The 19,380-nt window shown below is 38.1% G+C and overlaps 1 protein-coding gene across 1 annotated transcript in view; it reads right to left on the bottom strand.

Moving 5' to 3' along the window:
* Positions 1–19,380, bottom strand: part of LOC139704679 (transport and Golgi organization protein 1 homolog) — a 53,430-nt gene that overhangs the window by 12,541 nt on the left and 21,509 nt on the right. The window contains exons 4-13 of the mRNA XM_071607745.1: positions 11,412–11,545; positions 10,175–10,268; positions 7,299–7,513; positions 5,826–5,954; positions 3,569–3,590; positions 2,562–2,647; positions 2,251–2,319; positions 2,053–2,163; positions 795–866; positions 511–615 (exon numbers count right to left, since the gene is read on the bottom strand). Of these exons, the coding sequence (XP_071463846.1) occupies positions 511–615; positions 795–866; positions 2,053–2,163; positions 2,251–2,319; positions 2,562–2,647; positions 3,569–3,590; positions 5,826–5,954; positions 7,299–7,513; positions 10,175–10,268; positions 11,412–11,540 (1,032 nt within the window). The 5' untranslated portion in view covers positions 11,541–11,545. The remainder of the gene's footprint in view (positions 1–510; positions 616–794; positions 867–2,052; positions 2,164–2,250; positions 2,320–2,561; positions 2,648–3,568; positions 3,591–5,825; positions 5,955–7,298; positions 7,514–10,174; positions 10,269–11,411; positions 11,546–19,380) is intronic.

The raw sequence follows: 19,380 nt of genomic DNA, 5'->3' as shown, positions 1-19,380 counted from the left end.
AGACCTTGGTTAAGGAAGAGGGCAGAGTGGCCCCAACTCTCATAGCTGCAGTAAGAACATCAGAGCTATCAGGAAATTGACCCTGTTTATTGCATTCCCCAGAAAATTGCTGCCAATTCAAATAATTTACCTCCAGCAGGAATGGCTGGGCACATATGACTGTCTCCTAAATTTAGACTCCTTATCATGTAATCTTCCCTTGGCCGGTGAATCAGTAACTACTCAAAAGAGGATCATAAAATACTTAATTTTCTGGTTTAAAAAGTTTCTTTGAGGCTATGCAAGTTAATAACTGATTGATATTTGATAAGAAAAGCAATAATCCAAAAATCCAAAACAGATGGAGAACAAATATATGCACTCAATTTGGGGAGCACTGTTTAAACTTTGCATATCTAGTAAAGGTCCTACATGAATATTCCTTACCTCAGAAACAGATCCAAGAAAGATACAAGATAATGATATTCACTTCTCTAGTTTACATTATGTATGACATCAAATTTTCTTTACCTGCTCTTTCTTCTTCTTAAGCATGGTATTTTCTTTCTGAAGCCGACAGCATTCCAACTTCACCTTCTCTTCACGAAGCTTAGCTTCATTAAGGACAATTTGAAGCTAATGCAAAACACTACAGTTAGTGAATTAATTCCAAAGAAAAAACAAAGTTATACTTTCCCAAACCAGACATCATATAGTTCTCATTTTTTGCACATTTTAGCACACCTCAAATTTTTGGTCCGCAAAAAAACTAAGATGTAGTATTAATGTCCGTTAGCAAGAGTTGGCAGCTTTACCTCTGAAAGTTCAGAAGTATTCACTGAAATGACCTCTTTAAGCTTCTCTATCAATTTCTTATTTTCCATTATCTGCCAGGTGAAAACAGAACACAAAATATGCATTAGGATTTCAGTAGAAATACTGATATATATATACTAAAAAAGATAAACACAACAAAATATTTGTCAAGCCATCCCATTACATTTCAGGTAAATGCAGGGGATCCAGCTTTGGACTAAGCAAAAAATCAAGAACTGAAAGAGATGAGGGAAAATGAAGTCATAAATATTTCATGGCATCCACAACCTTACGGTTTATGAGATAACCAGAAAAAAAGGTCAAAGTATAGAAAAACATAATGCAGTAAGTAAATAAAATGTTTTAAAGCATAGGAAATTAACTAATTAATCACTGTTTCAAGTAAACCAGTTCAAATTAGTAAATTTTTTTTCTAGTGATAGAGAAAAAAATTTCCCAAGATCATTTTTAAAATTTTCTTATCTGAAGTAAAAAATGATAAAATTTAAGGGAGAATAGACTAATCTCACATACAGAAGAATTCCAAAAAATTTATAAAGATACTCGCTCCTTAAGGAAGTGGACATAACTCTGTAATCTTTGTTTGCAATGCCTGGGACTGAATCCTGGGCCTCATGCATGCTAGGCAAGTGCTCTACCATGAGCTGCATCCTGAGCTCGTAACTCTTCATACTTTAACTGTGGGCTGTGCATGGTAACTTCCAAAGAATACAATATGAAAAGGATTGGAAAGAATTTTTACAGTGGAGAAATCTGATAAATACTACCTCAGCTAGGTGATCAAGCTTACTTGGGGGTAGGATATTTCAGAACACACTCTCTACTATCTTTTTCAACTTTTATGTAATGACAGAAACTTATAGAAATTGAAAATGAAATATGTAAGTAAAATTTTTTTAAGTAGAGAAAATTGATTAATTCATTACTCTTTCAAGTAAAAAGTAAACAAATACTGTTCAACTGGACAATAGTTTTTTAGTTGTTCTGCATGTTTCCAAGGGCAGAGCAAAGCAATATGAAAATTATCCAAGGTTGAGAATAAAAATATTTCCTAGGCCCATAAAAATAATTTGTTGTATCAGTACTTAAAAGTTCCACAAAATGGGCAGAAGTGGGTTCAACTTCCTTGACTCCTAATCTTACTTTAGTTAACAGCTGGACTAAGTTCAACTTAACCAATTTTACAAAATATTTCAAAAGCCAAATTACAGTAACACTTAGCAGCAAAACTCTTACCAAGTCCTGATTCTTAGCTTTCTGTTCTCTCTCAGATTCTAACATAACATGAAGACTTTTAACTCTCTCATCCAGAAGTTCTTTATCTTTTTCAAGAAGCTTCATTTTATCCTGGGAAAAAAAGGTGTCAAGATTACTCACTCATTACATTTACTTTTGAGTTTAGAATGTAATTCCCCCCAAAGAAGGGATTTTTACCTTATATTTAGTTGCTTCATCAGAAAGAATCATATTTTGCTTCATGATTTCTTTGACCTGTTTCTTCATCTATGTAAATAAAGCATTCAGAATTAAGACACACAAATTATAGTGCTACTATACAAGTTACTTCCAGACAAGTGACCCTTTTCCAGAAGAAAGCAGTACTTAATACATATGACTGCTTAGAATTTGGATGATTTGTAGGAAATAATGAAACAAAAATTTTAAAATACGATTTTTAAATTAAAACAGGTAGAAATGATTTAAGCTAGAACCAAGGGAGAAAGAAACAAAAAAAATAATTATACCTTCTGTTTATAATTTGACAATTTCTGCTTCAGTTCATTTTCTTTCGTGAAATTGTTCACCTTTTGGGAAATTTGCTGTTCATTGACTAAAAGGGGGAAATACACAAGATTATTACAATCACTAAATGAAATTCAACTACTCAATCTACTAAAAGCAAAGACATGTTATATGGTACTATGAGGAAATACTTCTTAGCATAACTATTATGCTTTTAAAAAGCAATCTATGCTTATTAGCAATAAGAGTATAAAAATTATTAAAATTTAAGAAAAATATAAGAACAATGATATTTTGCTGGGCGCAGTGGTGCACACCTGTAATCCCAGTGGCTCAGGGGGCTAAGCTAGAAGGATCCCAAGTTCAAAGCCAGCCTCAGCAAGAGCGAGACACTAAGCAACTAAGTGAGACTTGGTCTCTAAATATAGGGGGTTGGGGATGTGGCTCAGTAGAGTGCCCCAGAGTTCAATCCCAGGTACCCCTCCCATCCAAAATGATATTTCAATTTAAGATTATTTCACAGATGGGAAATACAGTAAAGTGTTGTAGCTTGATATTCCTCCCTTCTCAAAACACTTTCTTTTCAGAAAATGGAATCATTTAATTCTTTGCAAAGAAAAACAGAAATGAAAGCATACTGATGCACATTACCATTCTTTAAATTATCTACTCAATTACTTAATGCATGATTAAATCATTAGCATAGAAATACTCTTCAAATGTAATACATCTGCATTACATCAATATTCAAAGTTAATCTGCCCCAAATTAAAACTTACCATCATCTCCCTATCCACAATTTGTTCCTCCTCTTTATCTCCTATCTCAGAGTTGGAACCATCATCATCTACTCTATTATCCATGCTAGCAACCCAGGAATAGTAAAATTTTCAGGAGGTAAAAAAGATAATAGACATTAAAAGTCACTATCTACTTCTAACATACATAAAACACACATCAAACACCAATACAAAGGGTTATTACAAGTTTAAGAAACCTAAAAATTTACCTTGATATACTCTATCTTTTACCTAGAAGAGAGAAAAAAGATTAAATTTGATGTCAAACATCTGCTCAATAGAAACAGCATTCCTAAAACAACAGTCAGAATCATAACCAAGTGAGAATTTAATAACATTCTGGTTCAGGATAATAATTTATAGGATTAAAAATAAGTAAAGGTTAACAAGCCTTTTAAATCTAATTGGTAGTGATATTTCATAAATAGCCTCTGACATAAAAACACTAAGATATGTACCTTATTTCACAGTAAAGATGTGTGTGTGTGTGTGTGTGTGTGTACTCAAAATCATTTACTTGACAATTCTAAATAACCAGGATAAAGTCTAGAAACAATGACTATTCAAAAGGAATATGAGGAAACAATATTAAAGGCATATCTTTGTACTAAGATATGCCACTTTCACTCACCAGAAAACATCTTAGAACTCCAATTTAAATTTGGCTATTGGCTGAATTTAGAAACTAAGAGGCTACACCATCTTATTTCTGCAAACCACTAAATATATAGCAAGAAATCTGAAAGGTAAGACTGCTAGAAGAAAATGCACAAGCAACAAGAGAAATGACAATTAACATATTCTGGAAAGGACAAAAACAATCATTTCCTAAAGACAGCAATAAACTGCCTGATAATAAAACCTAAGCAGAAATTTTTTAAAAACATCACTAAATTTCTTTGTAACTTAGCATATACTTATCCTTTCAAATGTTATAAATGGTGATGGGATACTCAGATGTGTCCAAGGATCATCCATGGGATCTTCGTAATAGGAAATTGCATTCAGAAAACCCCAACACAGAAAGAAATGAACATTTGTTTAATGTCATAGCCTTGCTAACCTTTTACTCAAAATGACAACAGAGGAAAATGGGAAGTAGCATAAAAGCAGTCATCTAAGGAAGGGACTAAAGCTCCAAAGTCAAATGCTGAAACAGCTAGGAACCAGATCCCACATAACCTAGTAAAAAGAGAAACAGGTACGGGGTTCTTGAAATGAAAGAAACAAGAGAGAGAAATATAAAATGTTTTAATGTTTTTCCCCTCTCTTTATTCTTCTATTTCCTTTTTTTCTTTTAGCTGAGAAAAAGTTCAATGAGATTAGAAAATTCCTCACAGGAATCCAGGCAAACGATTCTTCTATTTAAGAAGGGAATACTTTTTAAGAGATTTTACACTCAATTGTACAAGGAGAGGAAACTTATCTTAACAATGATATATCTGATATAATTAAGAAATCAGAAAAAGAACACTCAGATTTGAAAATATTTGTATCCAATGCTTTTGGCCTCTTTAACTGTGAGGCTTTTCATATGCAAAGCCCATTTACCTAAAATAATTTTCTTCCAATTATGTTAAATAACTATGAAACAGAATGACCTACAGTACAAACATAAGTATGTATAAGCATATATATATATATATATATATATATATACACACACACACACACTTATACATATATGTACACACATACACAGAGATGGACTAATTCTGCTCAGAACAAAAAAAAAGACTTAATGAACAAAACATTTAATGGATTTTTGGACAACACATAATCTATACTTCCAAATAAAAAGGTATTTTCTGAACATATGATCAAATCATAAAATCTGGGAAAAATATATATAAAAGACTGGAAAAATTATCTCATCTCCTTTTTCTCATTTTACTGTATTTCTTTGCAGCATTTCCCCCTGTTTATATGTGTTTATATTAACATACAGTTCATCAACATTTAAATCTTAGTTTCTGCTTTTTTTTCCACTTCACATTTAATTGTGAGCATTTTCTGTACCTCAAAGCTTTGAAATAGATAAATCTGCCTACTATTACATTAAGCGAACATACAATAACCCTTAAATGAATTATGTTGTGCTAAGTCTTCAATCTAATACACTGTTCCACTGAAAAACATTACCAAAATCTTCAAAGTATGGTTATTTCTTTAATATAGATTACTAGACATATATGCTACATAAAAGGATATTTATCTAACCTATTCCATCTTTTATCCCACTTTTAAAACTTCTGATACATATGAAACTACTGGTCAGGATGGCTGTAAGAATTACCAGTTCTACCAACTGCACCCACACTAAATTATTTTATAAGGTTAGTTTGACTTAAACCACTAATTTGTGTTTTAGCAACTGAAAAAGAAAAAAAAAAGGTGGGGGCCAGTGACTATATAAAATAATCCTTGTGCTTATGTGCTAAGGTATAAGTAAGTTAATTTACTCACAAGAATAGTTTTCCAAAAGAAAATGACAAAGGATACAAATCCAAACAAAACAGTGAAAACTACAGGCTTCCATGGTAGTCCATAAAAATCAGGCCCAGGTTGAGTATCATCAGGCAATGTAGTAAACAGCTGAAACAGACAAATTAGAAGAAATGGGAAACCTTAAATTTATAACAAAACAGTCACAAAGAATCATGGCAATTCTAAACCAACCTCCTCATCAGAAATCCACCTCCTCAATATTTTCCAATAGCTTCTTCAAGAGAGAGGATACTGGCAGTCACATATTTTTTGTTCACTTGCAGTGTTTTCAAGTATAATGAATCTAAATACTTTTTAAAAAATATTTATTTATGTATCTTTAGTTTTAGGTGGACACATTATTTTGTTTTTATATGGTGCTGAGGATTGAACCCCTAACCCTAACCCTGTGCCTCATGCATGCTAGGCAAGCGCTCTACCACTGAACCACAACCCCAGCCCGAATCTAAATACTTTAAATTGAGCATACATTTCCAGTTTGTAACAGGCCCTATATCATCACATTGTCTAACACCTGGCTAGAATCCCTCTGGATCATTCTTTTCTCTTAGATAACCTGGTTTTTATAATTTAAAAATTCATTTAAGACAAAAACTTAAATATATGAAAGAACTAATTAATTTTATGGCAACAAATAAAAACAATGATGATATACGTATAAGATTTTAAATCTTACTTCCATTCCACTCTTATATAAACAGATAAGTGACATGTAATTTCAGACAACTCTTGAAAACTGGCTTAGATACACTTCTCTGAATTTAACATCCTTCTATAAAATTCAAAGCCTAATTTTAAATGGTTGCTCAAAGGCAGTGCATTAAACACCTGCCTACTCTTCCCTATTTTCACCGCCCTCTACACGTAATACGAGATAACTGTCATTTGGGCCCAATTCCCCAGCAGTCTCCGTAGGGAAAAGACCTGTAGTAACGTTAGCTGTTTCGATTGCTGGCTGCATTTCAGAACATAACATGAGGTTGTCACCTCTATTCCGTCAAAAAAAAAGTGCAAGTGGGGAAAGCTCAAGTACACCCTCACCGGCCTCGCTTAACAATACAGTCACGTCCTGCCTGCCTTGGGCCTGACACACTACATTTCTCCGTCGCCGCGACAGTCAGTGCACCCACTCCGCCAGAACTCAGCCACCCGCCTGCCAGAGCTGGGGTCCCTCGCTGGGAATGGGACCGTCACCTCCGGTAGCTTGGCTATGAGGGCTGCGTAGAGCACCTACAGGGGTCCCAGGAGCTCCGGGTTCCCCGGGGAAGCAGTGACAGAAGGCACAGTGGCAGGTACTGAGTCCATGGTGTAGGGACAGCTGAGCGGAAGCGACGCTTCCCTGCAGAACAGCACAGGACCCTCTCTTTCACCGTTTCCTACTTCGGGAGGACCCAGCGCAGGGGGCGGGTACTGGGAGTGAACTTTGCCTACCTCCACGCAGGCGCTTTCCGCCCAACGCACGTAAAACGTGTCATCAGACGAAGCCACTGGGCGGACTGCAGTGAGCAGATGGAGGATGCCGAGGGGCGGGGCCGGGAGCGGGAAGAACCAACTGCGGAGCACGGAGGGGACAGTGCGAGGAGAGCCCAGCGGAAGAGTCCAAATGAAAGGACTCCAGGAGGAAAGAGGCTCACCTGACCCTGGAACTGGGAGAGGACCTGCGATTTAGAAGGCCCTGGAGGAAGCCAGGGAACTAGCAGAAGGGGATTATAGGCAGAGACTAGGAAAAAGGAGAAAGTCAGGCCTCCCAGCCCCTCCCAGAGCAAAACCCTTTTGTCAATGTGTTGAGACACCAGGTACCTGCCCCAAAAGTGCAGACACAAGAGGAGATGCTTCTCCTGCTCCCTTCTAAAGGACTACTGCTCGGACTGGGCTTTCCTTCCCTGCTCACTCCAGTCCTATGTTACTTTCTCCACTTGTGGATGATACTCTTTTTAAAAAGCCTTACCCTAAGGAATCATGTCATTATCACCCCACGCCGGTGGCTTCATTTCTGGATGCCACATTTTAAGGTTGCATGACTTGTGGAAAAGAACAGAATCATGAATAGCCCGAAAAGTACGTGCTAAAAATTGAAGAAACTGGGGACGTTTAACTTGGGGAGGGAATGAACATATGTGGATCTTTAAAAATCTGTCGTCAAGTTGAATATAGTCAATTCAAAAGAACAAGAATAAGCAGGAAAGCACTGAAAAAGAAGAGCAATGAAGGGTACAGGGAGGGCAGACTACATAATCAAATCATGTACCCTCGTCCAAGCCCAAGAATACATAGAGTTTGTGGGACAGAATAGAGAATCCAGAAACAGAACCGAATGCACTGGACATTTGGGGTACAATAAAAGTGAGTTTGGGGAAAATAGACTTTCTAATAAGTAGCGTTTGCAAATACCACATGGAAAATTATAAAATTGGATTTTTCTCTACTTATTCGAAAGATAAACTACAAATGGATAAGAAACATGAATGTAAAAATAGAAAATAAACAAGTACTAGAAAATATTGGGTGAAATTTTCTATGTATTATGAGTGGGCAAAACCTGCCTCAATGAAAAAATCTTTCCTGGCTGTATCTAAACCTGCTACACACACACACACACACACACACACACACATGCAGTTTAACAATGACAACCTGAGAAAAAATATTTGCAACATATTATTGTCCAAAGAATCATGTTCCTGAAATATAAAGAATATTATAAATGAAATGGCCAGCAAACCTATACAAAAATGGGCTGAAGAAATAAACAGATCTCAGGAAAAGAAATGCAAATAGCTATAAAATATGGAAACATGCTCTGCTTAGCTCATAATGAACAAAATACAAATTAAACCACACCAAGATACCATTTCTCACTTGCATTGGCAAGATCCAAACGTTTGACAACATACTCAGTAGGTGAGAGAATGTGGGGGAATACAAATTCTCAGACACTGCTGATAAGTATACAAAATAATACAACCCTTATGAATGAGATTTGGCAACATCTCCCAAAACTGCTTATATATTTACCTATTAACTCCACAATCCCACTTTTTTTTTTTTTAACTTTTTCAGTGCTGGGGAAGGGTACCTAGGGCAAGTGCTCTACTGCTGAGCTATAGTCCCCCAGCCCTAACTTCTAAATATACTGGGAATACAACAACAAATGTTTAAAACTTGTATTTACAAAACTATGTTATTCAAGCATTAATTATAATAACACAAGATGGTCACAAAAGGCTGAAACATCTGTCATCAATAAAAGTTGTTGAATAAACCAAAGAAGAAAGAAAATAATTTTAAATACTGCTAAGAGCTGATTTCCAGAATACATTTTTTTAAAAATGAAGTAGAGAAAAGTATTTATAGAATACTATTTGTATCTTAGAAAGTGAAAAAAGATGAATATATTTCTTATAGCTTTGAGGTAAAATTGGCATGCAAATAAATTACATGTATTTAAAGTGTGCAATTTGATAAATTTTAACATGAAATTATGAAATCACCATTATAATCAAGATAATATACACATCCTTTACTTCCAAAAATATTCTCATTCTCTAGGTAATTCTGCCCTTTGTCACCCTTCCTTCTTGCCCCCCACTTTCCCACTCCTCCAGCAAAATGTCTATCTTAATAGATTGCTTTGTATTCCTCAAGTTTTATGTGTATGGGATAATATATTGTATTTTCTACGGCTTTTCTCATTCAGCATAATTTGAGATTCATCTACATCAGTTTTATCTATCATCTATTTTTATTGCTGAGTAGTATTTCATTATATGTACGTACCACAATTTGTCTATCATCTATTGATAGACATTTGGATTTTTTTCCAGTTTGGGGCTTTTACAAATAAAATAGCCAAGAACACTGATATAAAATTCCTTCTATTGCTATATAACTTATCTTTTCTTGGAAAAGAATGGTTGGATATGACTGGTGTATGCTTACCTTTTTAAGAAGGTGATTCTACCACTTTATATCCCCACCAGCTGTGTACCCATCCAGTTCCTCTAATCTATATCTAATTTTGCTTCCATACATCATCCCTGCCAAGGTGCTGTTGATTTGATTTGTGGGTGGGGAGCAAAGAACTGCCACAAGAGAACAAATTCTGCATAAGCTACTATCAGAACAAATGTACTTAAGTGCCACTGCCCTGAAAGGAAATATTCAAAAGGAAGATGGATTAGACAGGGGTCCTTTCCTAACTGAGTTTTTTACTTTATAGGGAGCTAAGATAAAACACAACCTGACTGAAGGCAAAGAAGACAAATGAATGCCACAGGAGCAATGCAAACAAAGTGCCACTCAAATACTCATCAGTCGGCAAAGATCCTTTCTGGTCAGGTGCTGAAAGCAGGGCTCCTCAGGAAGACAAGATGAGTGCTGCCACCCAGAATGGCAAGAGTCCTAGGGATGAACATAGTTAACAGGCTACAATGTGACAGAAGAAAATGTAAATCAAGCCCATTTATCCAAAAGCTCAAAGAAGGGGAGAAAGATGACTACTATATGAAAAATGCCACTTAGGTACATGGAAAAACAGTTCCAAGTTTAAAGATTACCAATCCTATTTGGTATACTTGAAAGAAACAATAGATGGTTCTTTATATGGAGTACTGCAACTGGGACTCTGTCTAAATATAAAGTTTGTACCTAGAGCCACCATGTTTCAAGATCATTCCCTAAGAATCAGAAATGGCAACAAAATGAAACTAGTTTTCCCATAGGGATTACTCTTATTTTCTGTCTTATTTTCTGCTGTGTGGTGTTTTATTTAGGGTGAGAACTTTCAGGGATGCAACCCGGAATGTCTCTAAACTGGAACATTCCTACAGTCATCAAAGACCCTTGCTACTATTTTAAGTAAACAATCCACATATCACATTTTTTTAAATGAAAAGGACAATACTCATAAGTCTCTCAATGAGGTCACTCCTAGTGAATCTCCCCATTTAAAATATCAAAGAATGATATAAACAATGTCATGTCTTTCATCAGAAGATCCATACAACTGGCTGGAAGTAGAACCCCTGGGGGAACCTTCAGGCATAGAATATAGGAAAAGCAGGAAATGGATGGCCCAGAAGTTGCAAAAAAGAAAAAAAGGGGAGGAAAAAAAGCACATAATGAACATAATACTCTGCTTTTTTAGAGTAAAAACAGCACAAATGATTAGGTAAAATACACAAAAAATCAACTTTAAATATGCATGCCTGAGTTACTATCTCAGACTTAATTTACAGGATTAACTCTAATGTCCATGAATCCCTCCCTTTTGAAGCAGTAAAGCTAAAAATTGTCAGGTTTCCACCATGACAACCTTTATGATGTGTAGAGCCTTCTGGAACTTGATGTGAGGGATAGCAACCACAACCAGTTCAGTTCTGTTTCAGAAAGTCTCCTGACTTTCTATGCTGTGCCAGGCCCAAGGCGTGTTAGGAGCACAGGGCCTGGCAGAGAGGTGCCAGGAAAGAAATCAGTCATTTAAATCTACACTGCTGAAAAACCCATCAAAAGTAAGAATATAACACCTGTCAAACTTTTACTTACGCTTCCGGCCCAACATTCTGGTGATACCTCTGCAAGTTTATAGTAGACATATACAGGGTCACCTTTTTTAAAATTCACAAAACGACAATCTGGGCCTCTGAAATCTTGAAGAGCTTCACCTCGATACATTAACACTGTATATGAACATTTAAAAAAGAAAAACAAACATTAGGATTTGATTTTTCACAGTCCATATTGACTCATCAGGAAATATGAATCCCACTATGAACAAAAATCAAGTTTTTCCAGTACTCTCTGGAATCACTTTTAATTCACCTGCTCAAAGTATCTAAAATCCTTAGAGATTTTATTGCTATAAAATACAATATTCCCTGCAATTAGACAAGGGAAAAGGAAGCTTCTCTATTTTTCTCTGTGCTGAGAAATAAAAACCAAGCTACCACCAACCATGGCTGGTTTCAGTGAAACTCTTGGTTCTTGCAGGCCTCAATTTTTTTCTGTTTCATAATCATAAAAAGCTTCATTTTGCAAATATGTAAATCCAAGTGTAGACACGGACAGGCTTAAGTATGGCTTCATGCAGAGGTAATAGGGAAGAGGGAAGAATATCCAGGAACCCCCAAGGGGTTAATTAACTTGAACTAACCACTAAAAGACATTACCTTTAAGTGGCTGCAAGTGCTACCATGCAGCCGTAAACACTGTAAATTTCATTTGCAGCAGAGTTGCTGTCTCTGTGTTCAGGATCTGGGTAAATTACCAGGAAATGTATTTTCTCTGAGCAAATATTGTTGACTATATTCAACATTGTTTCAAAACATTCTCATTCGTATTTTTTTTAATAAACAAAATCAAAAGTGGGTATCCTATCTGACAAGGAACAAGTTTAACCATGAGAAAAGGTCAGGCAATACCTTCATGCTTAAAATGCAGGACTAGAATCACAATTGATCTAGAAACTGGTAGAAGCAACATTTTTCTTTTGGTTGACCAAATACACAGTTTCTGATTTAAGATGAAATGGACAATAGATGTATGTAAAAATCACTAAGAAGAAATGGAAATAACACTTTTTCTAAAAGCCAATTAGCAGTAAAATACACAAGAATGTGTGTTTTATAAAAATATATGTCTGAGGAACAAACAGATTTGGAGAGGGTAACTTGTTTTTTTTTTTTTTGAAGCTAAAATAGGACTATTTTCAGAACTGTCAGCATCCTAATTCATATATAATTAAGAGGCCAAGTTGAAGGTGAGAGACACTTTAAGGTGGGGAATTCTCATCACAAGTGGAAATGGCAATGTTTCTCTTGTTCCCCCTTAGGTCATAGAGGATTTACAAATCAGTAATATATTAGGTGACAACATAATGCATACTATGGAGCACCTATTTAGTTCTTTTTTTTTTTGGAGCACTTATTTGGAAGGCACACAAAAGGACACCTGACATCCACACCTCACTACTTCCTACAACACAACACAGACCCACCTGTTGTGTTTGGTCACATCTGTTTGGACACAGGCCATTTCTCAAGTTATGTTACCCCACTGAACCTTACCAACACCATGTCTTAGTACTGAGGAAGCATCAGTGATGATATTGTCCAGGTAGCCCATGTAGGATAGCGCTTGATAGCAAAGAATAGCAAACATTTTACCATGCTGGAAGCCTGATTTTGTTCACCCAAAACTGAAAGGAAATATCATGGCAGCTGCTTTGCTTTTCTGAGTGTTTATTTACTCCAGCCTTAGGGTTACCTCTAGGAACTGCTTAACATATATTGGAGACATCTTTTTTCTTTATTGGAGTGGAACAAACAATTCAAATTATAAAATTTGTTTTTGGTAACACCAATTTAGGCATAAAGAGCTCAATGGTAAACTTCTTGGCCTTTTTAGCATGAATATTTTAAAATATGTACTGCTTACAATTTATGGACAACACGGTCATCAAGTTACAAGGTTACTAGAAACCAAGCGGGAGGCCATAAGAAGTATTCTGGGCCAGTAAATATACAGAGGAAAGAGGTTCCAACAACACTAGCGACTGAGTCTAAAACTGAATTGGCTTATAAAAATCTTGGAGTATTTATTATTGTTATTGCAACAAACCTCTTCATCTGAATCTGAATGGCTACATCCTCCCCACCGCCCACCTCCAATCCAGGACTGGGAAGCAATTCTGTCCGCTTCCTGTGCACAGAAGAGGCTGCAGTTCCCAGGTGGCTGGTGCAGATCCTTGGCCTCTTTCAAAAGCAAAACATTATTGGCCCACCTGCTACCCTACCTCAAATATGAAGGGAGGTTTCTATGCACAGAAATCACAGGACTGAAGCAGAGTCGGGGCCGAGACCTCGGAACACATTGCATGCCTGGACTCGGTGCTCTTCCCAAGCCTAAACTCTAGTCCCTGTTAAAAGGCAAAACCAGCCCAATCCCCAGTGCAGCAAAAGGACGAAGGGGCCAGTGAGCCTTTCCCAAGGAGCCCCACCATCAACCTGCCGCTGGGATTAGGGGCACCGAGCCCTGGAGAGCATCTGCCCTGATACCTCACGGGCCCAGGTCCCTGTGGCGGGGGCAGAAAAGCGCTCTGCTACAGCGTGGGGAGCCCCCCCCCCCCGGCACGCGGCGCGCAACCCCATCACCCACTGAGATCCTAGGCGAATCCTGGAAGGGAATAAACTGAGAGCTGTCCCTGGGGAATCGTGTTTCCCAACCCCCACCTCACTCAGTAGAGAAAAATAAAACGCTGGCAACAAGTGGGAGTCGAGTGGCCGGGGCGCCGGCAGAGCCGGAGGGGACACACGCAGGGTCCCGAGGCTCTGTCACTCCTGCGCCCCACCCGTCTTCCAGCGACCCCCTAGCCCAGCCCGCGAGGCTGGGGACCACGGGATTGGAGCCCCATGCAGCCCCGAAGACCCACCGCAGAGACCCCGGGCCGCCCGCCCGCCTGTGCACTCACTGCTGCATTGGTCGTCTGCACAGAGTTTGTGCTTCGAGAAGCGCCGGCCGGTGCTCGGGTCCGGATGGCCCGGCACTCGCCAGGTCGGACAGAGCACGAACAGCCAGAAGAGCAGCCCCGGCGCCTCAGCCATGTTGTGGTCACCTCGGGGAGCTGGTGACGCTCCCCGAGGTGAGGGTGGGCCTCAGGGGGCGGGTGGGTAGCGAGGCGCGGAGGGGTGGCGCCTGGGAAGGCTTAAGCCTTTCCCAGGTGACTCGTCAGCAGGGATATCTGGGGGTCGACGCACAGACTCTACTGGAGAACGCAGGGAGCCGGAGCTCCGTCCTTCTCTAGTGGAGACCTTCTCCTCAACTGAAGACCTTCTCCTCCAGTCGTTGCCGGGGCAACTAGGACTCTCTTTCTCCTCCAATCACCTGCCTTTGCTTCTGTGACCTCACAAGCGACCCTCCGCATGATTCCAGTCATCACCCACCCATCCCCCCCACTCCGCCAACCGGTCCTTTCTGGCTTTCCTCAAAGTCTCATTTCTGGTCCATCCTGAACTAGCCTACTCCACTTCACCATCACTCCCATCCCCCATTCCTGGTAGGGTACCTCCTTTTCTGAACTACCAAATCCCACCCATGAGTTGTCACAGCTAGTCTATGGTTCCAGGCTCCCTCCCCTTCAAACTCCTAGAGGTTCCTTGAAGCCCCACCCCAAGATCCCTCTGATTAGGAAAGGGGAAGGTGAATGGAACTGTGAGTGAGGGTGTAAACTGGAGACAATGAATGGCCTGCTTTTTTTTAAGGCGGGGACAGGTGAGGGCAGAGAGATGGACAGTAGTCTTGGGGCTAAGATCTTGAGATTCTTATCTTTATCCATAAGGGAAGAAATCATTTAATTCAACAGCATATTTTTAACTTTCATTTTGTGCTACCATTCATGCCAGACGCTGGACAAAGCCCTAGCATGGTGTGGGAGTGGATGAAAATCAAAAGACAAGATATCTGGTCCTGGTCCGAAAAAGTCCACAACTTAGTGGGAACCAACTGACAAAACCGATTGTCAGAGAAGAAAGCTAGTAGCTAACATTTCTTCAACGCTTTATGTCCAGTTGTTATTCTGAAGGTTTTATACATATCAATTCATTTGATCTTCATAACAATAGTACCTTAGAGTAGTAGTAGGTCCTATTCCAATCCTTATTTTAGAGTAAATTGAGGCAGTCACACATCCAGTGAGTAATGGAGCTAAGTTTCAAACCCAAGGAGTAGACTCCTTTTCATCACAACCTATCAACTAACAAGCAAGCAAATGTTGTACTTTCTGACAAGAGGAGCAAAATCTGATTTAAATCATAATATAGCTGAATTACTGATATGTACAGTTAAGGGGGGGAAGGCACAAGCTAGCCAGCCCAAGGAAGAGTGTCTGCAATGCTCCCATCCTTGGTGGAGCCATTCTCATTTGTCTGTGACCAAGGGCTTGTTACTATAGTCTCTGCTAAAGTTATTCATCAACCTCCAACAATGAACCCATCAGTTGTTTCCCCAAATTAACTGAATCTTTAAAACTTAGAGAAAAGAATGTAGTCCACCATGTTCATAATGTTAAATAAAGAAAACGTTGGAAAAAAGGTGTGCACAAACATTTGTCTACAGGGGCCATGAGAGGTCCCCTTTGGTCCAGTGTACTTCTGCGCTTTCTGGAGAACCAGTGGATCATAGAGAGAAACTGTCTGAGTCATTCTTCATTTCTTTTCTACCATGCATTTATTATGTTATAAAATGTATCTAGTAGGCATCTCTAATAACATGTTGAAAACTGAATTCATTTTTCTCTCAAAATCTGCTCCTTTCAGTCTTCCCTATCTCAGAAATAAGAACAACAATTTAATTCCCATTACCCAGGTGCTCAAAGCCCAAAACTTACAAACCATCTTTGATCTCTTTTCTCTCACATTCCAACTCCAGTCCATTAGACAATATTATGTCTTTATTTTTATAACTTTATTGAGATATAGTTGACCTACAATAAATTGCACATGTTTAAGGTGTACAATTTGATAAGTTTTGACATGAATATACCCATGAGACTATCACCAAAATCAAAAGAGTCTTTCATCCTTCTTTGTAATCCCTCCCCTCTCCTTTTCTGTCTCCAAACATCTCCTGTCATTATAGATTGTTTTGCATTTTCTAGAATTTGATATAAATTATACAGCATTTTATTTATTTATTTTTCTGACTTCCTTCTTTCCAAATAAGCATTTGAAACATGCCCAGAATCTGACCACTCCTCTGCATCTGCTGAGCCAATATACAGGCCAAACCCACATCATAAGTCACCTGAATGATTCCCATAGCCTTCTTCTGTCCTTGCTTCTGCCCTCATTTTCCCCAATATCTATTGTCCTGATGGCAACTAGAGTGATATTTTTAAATATAAATTTGATTGTGTCTCTCTGCTGAAAATCTTCCTATAGCTTCCCATTTCCAAATAAAAGGCAATGACTTTAGCCAGGCCTGGTCGTACTCATCTGTAATCCCAGCAGCTCAGGAGGCTCTCAGGAGGATCCTGAGTTCAAAGCCAGCCTCAGAAATGTAGCGAGTCCCTAAGCAACTCAGTGAGACCCTATCTCTAAATAAAATATTTTAAAAAGGACTGTGGGTGTTGCTCAGTGTTTAAGTGCCCCTGGGGGTTCAATCTCTGGTATCAGGAAAAAAAAAAAAAGGAAAAAAAGCCATGACTTTATTATGGACTGCCCTGCCTTATTATGGACTGCTCTTATTCAATGTGACTCCCCTCATCCTTTTCTCCCCATTTCCTAACATTCTTCAATTGCTCTGTTAGTTCCATTTAAATACACCAAGCCCACCCCTGCGCTTCAGAGCATTTACACTTGCAACTTTGCCTCAACCTTAACTCCCCAAATCATCTGACTAGCTAACTACCCCCTCACTTTATCATGTCTCTGTAACAGTGGCATTTCATGTGATAAAGGCCTTCCCTGGCCACCCTACACAAAATAGAGCCTCTTGCCATGACTATCAAGCCCATCACCATGCCTTTCTTTCTCTTCAGACTTGCCTTACCACTTTAGACTTCTCTTACTACTTGCCTTACATTTGTTTATCTACTCGACTGCTCCAACCCAACCTCAAACACAATTTCCAACACGAGCAGGAAATTAGTTGTTTTGTTCACTACTGTTACATCAGTGACTAGGGAAATGCCTAGAATGTATGAGAGAGTTAACAAATGATTTGTTGGATAAACTCATGGTTCCAATGATATTATAAATATACTACACTATTAACCTAAACACATATATTAACTATTAAGCCCCCGTATATAAATAGTACTGAGAGGAAATAAGCTATGAGAATAAGGCATTTAAGGTCCACCTCTCAGCAGCATGCATCCTCAACTCCAGGAATGTACCCCTGAATGTGTTTGTTGTTGAATAAAAACATAGTTGTTGTGGAGAGTAGTTGTTTGGTTACATGATACTGGAATATTTAAGCAGATCTTTAAAAACTAGTTTTAATTTTTTTCTTATTTTTCTTATTATAGAATATGGTATGTTGTAGAATTTTTCTTATTATAGAATAGAAATTAATGACAATTCATTGGTGGAAAAATCAGAATAGCAAAATGATCTAATTGTATATTATCTTCTTGATATTTACTTTGACTCATAATCAGATATAATTTTATATGCATAGTCAGTGCTTCCAGTTACTGAAGAACTAGCTGCTTAGTTTGTAGAGTTTTCAATATTTTGATTTATCAGCATTATTTTTTAAACTTATTGCCTTAAAGACATATTAACTAGTCTGGTGGATAATGAGAAGAAAATTTCTCAACTGGCCAGAATAAGGTAGTGGTAGTTCTTTCTACCAGGATACATACAATTAGTGGATGAATCAGCATTCACTTTTACTTATAGCATTTAAATATGTGGCACTGATGTTTAATATAAGGTTATGTTAAAAACCTTCAGAAAAGTAACAGGATAGAATGTGGTGGTGATTGTTGGCATGGAGATAAATAATCTCAAGTGCATTATTCTTTAATACCTCAAAGGGAATTCTTACGGGGTAAGAGTTGAGTAATTGTTAAAGGTAAATGTATCCAGTTTGGGTGGAGGGGACATAAAATTCTAAGATATGAAGGGTTCCTAATGTCAGAGTACAATCTAAATGAGACAAGAAAAACATATCTGAAACAAATAATTGGCAGCATAATAACATACACCATTGGAAACTTGTGAAGGCACTTGCCTAGGAGCATTCAGAAGGCCTAACGCTGCTGTTACCAGGAAGAACCTCATCTATTGTAAATGATGTGCCAGAGAATAGTGTTAAACATTTATGGAGGACTAAATCTCTCCAAGAGGGGCAACATATTTACCCTTGCGTATGAAACATTGGAAAAAAAGTGGACAAAATACAAACAACAACATTTCTCAGATATTAGATAATAAGCAGCATAAGCGTGACCTCTAAGATAAAGTTAAGCATGAGAGATGAGTGCTAGGATTATCCCAATTTACTCCCTGGAAAGAATTTTTCAGGTCACATCCAGAGAAGGGAAATTCAAATAGAAAATCTCCTGAGTTGAAGAGATGGATTTCAAAGTCTGAAGAGACCAATGCAGCTAGAAGTCACAGAGCAGAATAAAGGAGAAAGTAGAGAACTGCAGAGGGAGGGAGAGTGTGTACATGCACTAGCTCTCTAGACATCCATGGAGGGTTCCCCTGAAGTCTGTGGTTAAGTAACAATGGGTGCACATGTAAGGCCAGAGAAAGAACCTTCAGAAAGGAACAGGATAGAAGGTGGTGGTGATTGTTGGCATGGAGATCAATTTTTGTAATCACCAGCTGGAATGGAAAATCTGTAATAAAAGGGCATCAAGTAACACATTCAGTAAAAGGCAAAAATTAGCCCAAGATTGAAGGTAACTCCTGTCTAGCAGAATCTTAAAAAGACAAAAATGTTTCCAAGATAGTGCAGAAAAAAGCTGTACACAGCTCAAGAATATTTAAAAGAATACAAAATA

The sequence above is a fragment of the Marmota flaviventris genome, chromosome 2, assembly GCF_047511675.1.
Source record: "Marmota flaviventris isolate mMarFla1 chromosome 2, mMarFla1.hap1, whole genome shotgun sequence".
NCBI classification, from domain to species: domain Eukaryota; kingdom Metazoa; phylum Chordata; class Mammalia; order Rodentia; family Sciuridae; genus Marmota; species Marmota flaviventris.
Note: the sequence above shows the minus strand (reverse complement) of the source record. Positions and strands in the feature narration are given on the sequence as shown.